This window comes from Castor canadensis, chromosome 9 (assembly GCF_047511655.1).
Source record: "Castor canadensis chromosome 9, mCasCan1.hap1v2, whole genome shotgun sequence".
NCBI classification, from domain to species: Eukaryota; Metazoa; Chordata; class Mammalia; order Rodentia; family Castoridae; genus Castor; species Castor canadensis.
This window is the reverse complement of record NC_133394.1, coordinates 106,389,719-106,401,737: the sequence shown is the minus strand read 5'-3', so window position 1 is coordinate 106,401,737 and position 12,019 is coordinate 106,389,719. Positions and strand designations below refer to the sequence as shown.

The 12,019-nt window shown below is 35.4% G+C and overlaps 1 protein-coding gene across 44 annotated transcripts in view; it reads left to right on the top strand.

The window, feature by feature from the left end:
- The window catches only part of Adgrl3 (adhesion G protein-coupled receptor L3), a 1,316,738-nt gene that overhangs the window by 594,094 nt on the left and 710,625 nt on the right, over positions 1 to 12,019 (top strand). For all 44 annotated transcript variants that reach the window (XM_074042162.1, XM_074042151.1, XM_074042155.1 and 41 more), the window contains 2 exons: positions 988 to 1,091; positions 11,813 to 11,998. In XM_074042162.1, the coding sequence (XP_073898263.1) occupies positions 988 to 1,091; positions 11,813 to 11,998 (290 nt within the window). The remainder of the gene's footprint in view (positions 1 to 987; positions 1,092 to 11,812; positions 11,999 to 12,019) is intronic.

Sequence of the window (12,019 nt, the reverse complement as noted above, 5' to 3'; positions counted from 1 at the left end):
AGGAAGTATATTATTTCTAAAGTCTTCTGGGGTATTAGAGTCAGAAAGCCTCTTGAGACTTCCTTCTTTCTTAGTTCTGGGCCTCAGTTCCTTATCTCTAAAAGAGAAGTAATAACAGCCTACCCACTTTGAACATTTCTTGTGAAGGTTAGTGAAATACTTTATTTAAAAGCACTTTGCAGTACTGAAATATGTCATTATTGTTCTGTGAAAATTGGGGAAGAGTTTTAAGGGCTATCTTCTGAAACCTTCAGAGAGCTTAAAGGTTACTGTCAATGTACCTCAGTCCTATTTTTATGCTTCTCTGGCCATTTTGTTATACCTTGATCTAGGCCCTCACAATTTCTCACTTGAATTATAGCCATAGCTTCCCCTCTATGGCAACATCACTCCTTCAAATTCATCCTCCATTCTGCTGCCAGAGTTCTCTTTTGAAACCTAAATACACTCATTTCTCTCCTCTTCTTAATTGTGTCCACTGATTTTTTTTCCTACACCCACACAAGATAGACAAGGACTTCATGACCTGATTTTACCTATCTTTCCAATTACATTAAATACAACTTCTTCATCCAGTAGACCCCAATTCAAAAACTTTAACATCTCCAAAAGACAGCATATTTCCCTTCCACTTGGAAAGACCTTTTCCATGTTTTCCTGATTCCTTTAAAACTCCCTCCTATCTTGCTCCACAAGCTCCAGCAATAAGGCTAGTGAAGGCAGGTCCCATGTCAGTATAATTCCTAAAGTTCTTCCTCACACCCAGCATAGTTCTACAATTGCTATAAAATATCAGATGTTTTTGTTGTGTAGCTTTTGTCCTGTGTCATTTCTTTTCCAGGCATTATATTTGGATTTAATAGACATTATCTTAATTTAATTATCTCATTTTTACCTTTGCTTCTACTTAAGTATAGCAAGGATGTGAAGTCATTTGAAAAAATGGTTCCAGTGTTTGAAACAGATGTATTTCTCTCATTGTTGTAGGTGTGTCCACTTACCTATGCCTTGCTCCTGATGGAATCTGGGATCCCCAAGGACCAGATCTCAGCAACTGTTCTTCTCCCTGGGTCAATCACATAACACAGAAGGTAAAGCTTGAGACTGACAAGGAAGGTTTTGTTTTATCTATATCCTTTGTTGTTGCTAAAAACAAAAGTCAAGATTTTTAAAAAAAAATATGGAAAACTTCTCTCATTTTAATTTGAGACTGAAAGACAACCTCAAATATTCTGTGTGCTAATTAATTCTAAAATTCAGTTGTTTCTATCATATGAATCCATGAGCTTCCTCTAAGCCAGGCAGTATTGCTTACAATACCTTCATTATTCATTACATTTCTATGGTATAGTGAGCTACAGACATAAAGGTCCATGAGGCATTCTAAATCAGGCAAGTGAAAGTGTTTACATATATACATATGGATTTTTCCTGGGAAAGTAATAATTATAGTAGGAAAATCTACCTTTGGAATCTTAGGCCTTTTGAAAAAATGTTCTTTTACCTAATCATTTATCAGTGCTAAAAGTATACATGTGTGACAGAATCTTGCAGACTCAAATTTGCAAAGGCTTATTTGGTTGCAGTATGTTGAACATTTTTATTATTAATGCACTGTGGGCCTTTGAAATGATTTCATTACAAACAGAGACCAGATGTGCATTTATGCCAAAAGGGCTACGGGATGAATCCTTATTATAGCAATTTATGTGGATTTATGCAGTCCTAAAACAGAGAGTCTTTCTATGGCACATTAGCTATGCTGAGGAATTTCTGAAAGAGATTTTTCCTGAGAAATATTACAAATGATGGCCTTACTAAAAGCCTGCCTGTGCCATTTGCTCTTTTCTCTATTTGTTTTTAACTAGGCTTATCCTCGATAATATGCTATATAATAATCTATAAATATCTACCCAGTCGATCATTTAGCAGATGAGCCCTAACTATCTATTTACCGTAAATCATAGAAGAATAGTGGTTATATTGACTCCAGTTACACTCTTACAGATGCATCTCATCCTTGTTGCTATTCATAATGATACTTCACCAGTTTCAGCACTGTTCCTGCCACAGTTTTTATGTCCTTTGATTTTGTTACAATGTAGCTCAGACCCCAGGGCAAATAACTCTTTCTGGATATGATCAGATTAAGAGATCAGTAGCATATCTTTTTACATTAGCAACTTTTAAAAACTACTCCCTAGATACTTAGCCCAGGGGTTAATATAAATTCAGTAATAATTCATCTAGAAAGCTGAGTGTTTTCATGATAATTTCTGCATATCACTGGACTATTTCACTACAGAAATTACTAGGTGACTTGAACTGATAATGATACTTAATTCCTTTCTTTCCTCTGCAGCCCTGCTAATCTTAGGACAAAAGAGATAATTCCTTTCAAAGACCAGACAGCTGTTGCCCATTTGATTTATGGAGGAATGTTTTTGTTTTGTCATAAGTATGTCCTGTTCCTCCAGATCATTTCTGCTTAATCTCCTGAGTCTATAAAGTTATGACATAATATATTAGAATTGTATTAGAATGAAGAATTTAGTCCACTGAAATTTATAACAATACCTGAAATTTATAAAATCTTCAAAAGAATATCAGGAGGCTTTTGAGCACTGATAGGCTTTTAACTTTCCCAAGGTTGGTGATGAAACCCGTGTTTTGGCTGCTTCTGCCTTCATCAAGAAATCATGCTTCCCTCCACCCACCCTGATTATTTGTGACCCGAATACCTACACTCACTTAAACTGGCTGGCCTTTCTTCACTCTGTCCATCCCTTTACTTGGTTGTGCACCTACCCCTCCAAATACGTATGTGACTCACTAAATGTAAATGATGGTTGAGCAGATTTCTGTACCACAGAACTCTAGCACTTTTAAACATTAGCATTGTAGCCCTTCACTAAAGGAGAGTCTTATGCAGTGTTCACAGAGTTATTTGTCCATTTTTTTCTCCCTCCTTCTCAAAGCATTTTCCACAGAATTCATCTCTTTCCTCATCTTTCTCAGCAAATAGAGTTCCCAACAACAACCACGTATGCCATGCGAGGAGCATTTGTTTCCAACGGTACTGGGGGCAGCAAAAGCAAAATGCAGGGGATTGAGAAGGAATCCAGAGCCATTAACTGGCCCAGGGCCTGTAGAGATGATGGAAAAGTGGAAACAGACTGTCTTTAAGAAGAAAGGAAGTTGGAGGTAGAGGGTGGAGGGTGGATGGTGGAGGGTGGAGAGTGCCCCTCACTAGGAAGTGAAAGGTACCCAACATGGACCTCAGCTTTTCTCCACTCCCTTCTTTTGCCCTCTTCTCTTTCCCATCCCCTCATTTCACCTCCCCCTACCCCTCCTAGGTAGCTTAGTAACAACAGAAATTTATTTCTTGTGGTTCTGGAAACTGGGAAGTCCAACACTGAGTTGCCAGCTGATTCAGTGGTAAGGGCCTGCTTTCTGTTTCACAGGCAGTAACTTCTTGCTGCATCCTCATATGGTAGAGTGGCCGAGAAGCTCTCTCGTGCCTCTTTTGTAAAGGCAGTATTCCCATTCAAATCACCGCCCCAACTTTTTAATGTTATCATATTGGAGATTGTGTTTGGCATGTGCGTTGGGTTTCAACATTTCCATTTAGACTATACCAACCTCCTCTTGGCTTTGCAGGACCTCTAAGGCGTTTTAAAGGAAAGAGCATTGACTTGAGGTTTGTGATAGTGAGTTATGGTAGACAAATCATTAACCTCTGGATCAGTTTCCCCATCTGCATAACTGAATAGATCATTAGTTTCAGTATAAATATTTGCTCAGTGATTGTCAGCAATATTGTGATCATATACAAGGAAAATAATCAAAACATTTACTTTAGTTGGAAAAAGCAAACATAATATTTGCATTTTCTTTTAAAAATGAAATATGCTGTTTTCCCCTTAGCAGTCAGACTACGAGGAAGAAAACAGACAAAGAACAGTAGTGATTTTGGACACATAAGTGAATCTGGGCTACTTATATGCTAGTGAAGTTAAAGATTAAATTTTATATAATAATAGAGGTTAGATTACATTCACCGGAGAAAATTTAAGTTTTTAAATGTAAGCTTCAAATTACTTGCAAACAAACTAACCAGAAAAACTTCATAATAATGATATTTAATAAATAGAAAGCAAAATTGATAAAGAAAGGGAAAAGTATAACTTGTACTAAGAAGGACCTTTCTCCCAATGATTGGGGAGGGGTGGCAGTCTGTAGATGAATGAATGATGAATGAATGGATGAGTAGAAATGTAGCAGGAAAACAAGTGGGTACATAGACAGGTAGATATCTATAGATATTCTTCTAATTGTTTTTATTAGTTTTTATTGAAGGGCAACAAGTTAGCACAGAACCCTGCCTTCTGAAATACATGTGACAAAGTATCTTTATTTTCTCATCTTCCTTAATGACTACTAAAAAATTATAATTTCTAGCTTCAGCTTGATCTGTAGCCTGGACTTAATTTTTCAAAATGGATTTTATATTTTCAATCTTGCATACTGTTAAAAAAAATTCATTGTACTTTATCATCTTACCAGTCCTTTTTCCATTTAAAATTCTGTGATAGTATAATTTTGAATTGCTTCCTTATTATTTACATGCAAGGTGAGGAATGCTTTTAATTTCGTGGCCTGGTCCCACTATTATGTGAAAATGAACCAGTTGAATTGTTACAGACTTAGTCTCTTTTCATTTCCAACAAACCAAAGTCCCTTTCTTTTGCCTATATACAAACTACAGGGCAGATTTTAAGATAATGCAAGGCTGTTCTTACATTTTCTAAAGAAGAGCGATTGGAGTTCTAGAAATGATATCAGTATTTTGTAACATATAAAATAAGCTAGTTATTTGCCCTCGAAGATTAGGTTAAATTTTGTCTCTTGTACTTTCTTAGATCTATAATGGAATGCAAGTAAATGATTTAGAATTATTTAACCTACCTCTAATTATAAGGTGAAGCATTTGGTTTGTATTCTCACTTGTCTTAGATTTGTAGTAAAATAAGATTTTTCAAAGAGATGGTAGTTTTATAGCTATGTATTTAAACACTGTGAGTAATTCCCTCCTACATTGTTTTGGCTCCTGATTAAGGGTTAACATAATAAATTTCATAAGCTGATTTCAAAGAAAATTAATTTTACTTGTGTCAAAATTTAAAATGTGAGTAGTATCTGTTTCTATCATAATTATTTTCCTTTACTAAACCTGGAACGTTTTCCCTCCCCTATTCCAAGACCTGGATCTAATCTCTCCAAATCAATATAGACATTAATGTACTAATCCTCACAAACTTATAATATTTCTCAGTGTGTGTGCTTATTTCTATGAAATAATTTTAGTAAAATTTAATGAAGTGTTAAAGATAGACATTTTAATCGGGTCTGTAAACCAGGAAAAACATATTTCCCTGCCTCTATGCAGAGAAAACGTGAGAGTTTGTGTGTATTTTCATGCTGAAATAAATCCATTAGTCCATAATAACTGGAGGGAGAGAAATATATAGGGTGATTGGAGAGAGAGATCTTTCAGATGCTGACAGTGTACTCACAGGTAGTTCAGATTACAGCAGCTGTGGGAAAATCCAGTTAGTGGTATCGACATTGAGTTATGTAAACCAGAAACCTGGGCATGGTGCTTCCTTTTCCTTCCCCTCCACATCCAACAGACAGGAGGCCTATCAGGTGTACATATAAACCTCTCTCTGGTCGGTCAGGCCTCTGCTGTTCTCTTCTGTCCATTCCCCTGTCCTAATCCATAGCCACTTCCCCTCAGCCCAGGTCTCCTTTCATTCATTCCTCATCCTTCTAATCCATTCTCCTGAGAGTTAGATTCAAATGCATAACTGATTAGACCACTGCTTTTTAACCTCTTCTGTACCCTCCCATTGTTCTCAAACTCTTCATGTGACTTCCAAACAAGGACCACTCTCATCTGTTTCATGCTCAACGCTTCAGCTGCCTAAGCTCCAGGTAACAGTACCTTTGGTGCTGTCACCCTTAGGTTTTGCACCCCTCCTTCCTAAAAACTGTTCTATCTGCCTGGAATGTCCCACCCACAGCCCAGTGTAATCCATTCTTTTCCATTCCATTTCAAATTAACCATTCTTCCTCAGAGAAGTATTTCCTAAATTATTCTGTATCTTCATACACGAGTTTAAAATGTCTGCAGACTAAAAAACGATTTGTCTTTCTTATTATGCATATGTCCTTTCTTCAATAAAGTCAGTGATAAGGGCAGAACAGGACCTGCTTGAAACTGAGGAGTGGAGGGGGGGAAGGGTGGGGGAGGGGGGCAGGTTGGAGAAATGACCCAAACAATGTATGCACATGTAAATAAATAAACAAACGAACAAATGTCTGCAGACTAATCTTACCTCACTGGGATTCTGTATTGCATTCATAAAATTAAAATTAAATAATTATGCAGTTATCTTTTAAATAGTTTTTTCCACTAGTATGTAAGGTCCTTGTTACTGAAACCATTCTATTCACTACTATATCCCCAGACCTTAGCATGGTGGTATACAAATTCAAATATTGGGAGCTAGAGATGTGGTACAGTTGTAGTGCATGTGCTTAGTATACATAAGGAACTGGGTTCAATCAAAACCACCCCCAAAAATTCAAAAATTGATTTAAGTATGCAATTGTTAGAAATGATAGATAGATTAATAGATAGATGATAGATAGATAGATAGAAAGACAGACAGACAGACAGACAATTGGAGGCCTAGTTAAGAGCTAAAGCACCTGCCTCTCAAATATAAAGCCCTGAGTTCAAACCCTAGTACTGTAAAACAAACAAGCCATTCATATATATATATATATTCTTTAAAAAAAAAAACTTGATAGTGCAGGTATTTTTGAAAAATCCAATGAAAAAAAACCAATGTCCTAGAGATGAGTGAGTATTGAGGTTGAGAGATGTGTTAGTCAGTTTTCATCACTGTGACAAAAACAAAGACCAAACAAAACAAATGAATGAATTCATCAATGAGCTAATGAACTGATGAGGTCACTCATGATCCAGCCACTTCCCAAAAGCCCATCCCCATCAGTTGGCAATCAAGCCTTTAATACATGAGTCTTTGGGGGGTGGTTTTACATCCAGAGGGCAACAGGAAAGGAATAATGAGGGAGATACAGACTAATAAAGGGGAGGAATATTCATTTCTTTTCTGCGACTAGGCAGAGGTCTTCCAGAAACTCTTTTTACGTCTTTCATGGTCTGGTGTTTCCAGTCATGGTGGCTGATAGGTGGCTTTAGCTTTGAAGGGTGGTCAGGAGACTAGGTTAGTCTATGTCAAGATAGCTTGTGTTACAGTTTGGCAGTAAGACATTTCTCCAGTGATCTGCATGCCTGCCTGCAGAGCTGAGAAGAATCTGACCCAAAGGTTAAGGCAGCAAAGGAGACGGGCACAATATGAAAACAGAGGTGAAAAGCCTTTCATCCCATTCCAGCTACCTATGAGACATTCAGGGCTTCGTCAAGGTTTTTCTTCAGTAACACTATCAATATTGGATTCTGAAGGTAGAAAAATGTTTTTTTTTTCTTTATTGTACAATATCTTCCCAAATAACAGCTTTTCTAGACTTTATTTTTTATATATCATCACCTTTGCTTGGAGTGCCCTTTCTCCTTAACTTCCCTTCCCAGTATCCCAACTTATCCTGTCACCCTAGACTTATCTTGTAAATTTGTTCACTTAGTTGTTACTCTTTATTGCCCTCTGACCCCTTTCTAAGTGTTCCCATAATGTATTCCCATAATGCCTCATACACATTTCTATTTCTATAAGTATGTTATTTTTACTGACATTTATTAAATTATACATAGTAAGGGGTTTCTTCATGACATTTCTATACATACATACATACATACAACATACTTTGATCTTATTCACTCTCTCTATTACACTTTCTTATCCCTCTCTTGAGTTATCTGCATTTATGACCCTGTCCCAATCCCAACTGGCAAAATGTGAGCTTCCTAAGGATCAGAGCTGTGTAACATTCATGTTTATTTCCTCTGGAAATAACAAGTGTTCAAATAATTTATGAAAGAATGAAAAGTTTTGTAATGATTTATTCAGCTTTAAAGTGTAGAGTCAGGAAAAATAATTAGTTAAAGCAATTTTTATTTTACTTTAAAAACTTATTTTTCACATTTTTATTATAGACATTTTATAATTTCCTTATACTTAAGGAGTTTTTTTCTTCACAACTTTATTGGTGTTGAACATTGCATTTCAGAGTTCTTATGGGAATTTTAATTAAGTTTTTTCTTCATAAGTAAACACTTCTTGAGAGCTTGTTTGGAGGTTCTAGCAGGGGAGCGCAGCTACTCGTATACTCTTGACCGAAGAACGGTCCTCCTCTATCGGGGATGGTCGTCCTCTTCGACCGCGCGCAGCTTCGGGAGGGACGCACATGGAGCAGTGAGGGAGGAAGGGGACACCCGCCTAGCCAGCCAGATCAGCCGAATCAACCCTGGCGATCAATGGGGTGACAGATGTCGCAGCCAGATCGCCCTCACATCCAGTAAACACTTCTTGAATGTTAAAATGCAGTTACTATTTTTAATATAACTAGTATCGTTCATTTGCAGCTGCTTTACAAAATTGCAGTATCTGTTATTGACATACAGATAAATAGCTGGATTGCTCATTATTACCTTCTGTGGGAACAGTAATATTTTGATTTATTAATGACCTACGCATTCAATTTTCCTAACTATATATAAGAATTTAAATTTTTATGTAATGGAATGACATACTCTTACTTCCTACCTTATCATTTCCTACCCCAATGTAATAAGAATATTGAAGTCTATACTCACACAACTACAAAGAAAATGGGAAGAATGAAACTGAAATATGAAAATGCCAATGCTATTATTTCTTATTTTTCTCTGTTTAATAAATAATTTTGTTTCATAATGATCATTGATAGATGTAATGAAAGTTGATTAAAAAAAATCTTTAGTTTTATAAGTACCATACTAATGAAAAAATATTTTTTCATCATGGTACACTTAAGTGAATCCAAGATCCCAGTGGGTAAATCTACTCTTTATGCGCAACAGAGAAATAGAAGGAAACAATATAATAATAACAAAATGATTTCATAAATGACTAACAAAATGTTAAACAAAATAAACTAGCAGTAATTCTATAAGTATTTTCATTACTATAGCAGTAGAAAAGGTAAAGCACTACAATAAATACAAAATACTATCAATAGTGAATTGATCTGAAAAATTATAGGCATTCCAACTGTCTATATAGTCATGTGCACAGTGAGTTTCGCAAAGTCATCAACCATTTGTATCAGGTTTTAACAGCTATTGTTGCAGTGCTGAATTTGAACACTTAGAAGGCACTAGCATCTCATAGTAATTCATAGTAGATGAATACTGAAATTTCTCTTTCCCTCTCTCCTTCCCTCCCATTCTTTCCCCTCTTCTTCCCTTTCCCTCCTCTTTCTTCCCTCCTTCCTTCTTCTTCCCTTTTTTTTCTTTTCTTTCTTTCCTTCCTTCCTTCTTTCTTCCTACCTCCCTCCCTTTCTTGGACATTAAACCTAGGGTGTTACATATGCTAGGCACAATCTCTACCACTGAACTTTACCACTAGCCTATGAATTTTAGTATTTGTTAATTTATTATATTTGGATAAGTTGTTCTAAATTGTATGTAAAAGTTAAAGTGTATGGCTTATAATTACATTATGTCACTTTATGACCACCAAAAAATAATTTTGACGATCTGTCAATGGGCCATGAATGCTTCTTTACTGAACATTGAATTTGTTACATGCTCATCCCCTGAACCCTGAACTCCATTTGTTTTTCAAGTATTTCAGGTTTGAAGACCCTAAAGTATTTTACAAATTCTTTTAACTCAGTGCAGGTATTTTTTGTTTGTCTGTTTGTTTTTGGTGTGTGTGTGTGTTTCAGTGATTTCTATAAAGTGCTGATTAGCTGTATAATAATTCCTCTCATATATTCTTACTTAATGTTAATATATTCTTGTGAAATGTAAACATTACAAATAAGGATTTCTTTTTTGTTTCTCACTTTACAGGCTTTGTTCTATTTATTTAAAAACATACATATATGTATGTATAAATACAGAAAATATATGTTATTTATTTTATAGGTAGCATCTTGAAAAGTGATGCTAACAATATTGATCTCCTTCATACTTTTAAACTATTACATGGACCACATATACCTGATCAGTAAAGTATAGACATTTTGTTTTCTATCATGAACAAGCATGAATGGGCATCTTTGAATATTTCTTTTTGTTACATCTGGGGCTTATTTCTTATGGCTGACAGTAATAAGAAAAAATCTCTGAGTTATACAGTGTTCACATGGCAAAACTTAATAGACACTGGCAATTTGCCCTATAAATGAGCCATACTCTCACTAGTAGCAAATAGGGATGATATTTGTCTCCACAAACCTTTCAGCACTTGATGTTAGTAAACTTTATGATTTTTCTATCTATGTGGGAATATGAATAATCTAGATATTTCAACCACTCCAATTTATTTATTTGTCTTTTTTGTTTGTTTTTAACATTCAGTCCTGTTACAAACACAAAGCAACACTGAATAGATAGTGATAGAGTTTTATTTATGATTCTGACTTTCTAAACTCTCACTAGGGGAACAGTTTACAAAGAGAAGATACTTTGGTATGACTATGTATTTGTTCTATATTTGACCGCCTCCCAAAAGGAAAATAGAAAAGATAAGAAATTCTTAAATAATGATACTAGTGTATATTTAAGTACTGATGGGGTAGGTTATAATTTGGAAAGTCACATATGAAACCATTAAAAATCTCTGAAAGGTACAAATTAATGGAGTCATTTTAACATTGCATACTTCTTTATTATTATGTAAGTATGTTTTAGTTTATTAACTTTAAAATGGTAAAGAAGATTATAACCTGGAAAATTATATTTATCTACCTTTTTGAAGTATTTCCCATGCCTTTCTTATGAATGAATATATATTCTTAACTTCATATTAATTCAGTGCTATCAAATGTGTTCTAATGGTCCTGGAGTATTAGTCTTTGTCACTTTAAAGACAAAATCTGATATATTCTTATAGAATGTATTTGAAAATCAGTGTGTCATTTCCAGAAAGGGAAATATGGGAAACTAAGCAATAATTTACTACATAATGTATTAGGAACAAAACTTGTCATGTATTTAGTAGGAAGGTCAAAATCACTTTTAAAGCAGGGATTTTATTTAGGGTACAATTTTCACAGTGTTACCAGCTGGTGACTATTCACTTAGTATTCGGGAATATATAGTATTCATTTAGCTCACTGGTGAGAGTTTACTCAGTAATCACTTAGTTCAGTAAGTGCTAGACTAGGCACAAAGAAAAGTGTGTACTTCCCTTTGAGAATTTAGAATGTAGTTAGGGATTCACTATACACACTCATCAAAGTCCAAATTTAGGAACTTACAGAGAAAAATAATAGGAAACACCTTACATTCACCCACCCAAATAGATAATTAAGGTGAGAAAAATTTCAGAAGGAGGATTCTTCTGGAGAAGCTTCTTGAGACATGAATGTAAAGTCAGATTTTGAAGGAAAGGATGAATTAGCAAGAAAAATTGGGGAGTGCATTCAGGTGAAGACAGAGTTTAATAACTTTCTTCAGTGATTCAGACTTACATGCAAAAATAACTATCAAAGGAGACTAATAAAAGTATTAATGTAGGTATCTTTCATTTTGTTCTGTTTAAAATCACAGTTGAAATCTGGAGAAACAGCTGCCAACATTGCTAGAGAGCTGGCTGAACAGACCAGAAATCATTTGAATGCTGGGGACATCACCTATTCCGTCCGTGCCATGGACCAGCTGGTTGGCCTCTTGGATGTACAACTGAGGAACTTGACACCCGGTGGAAAAGATAGTGCTGCACGGAGTTTAAACAAGGTAAGGACCTTAGGTGTATGT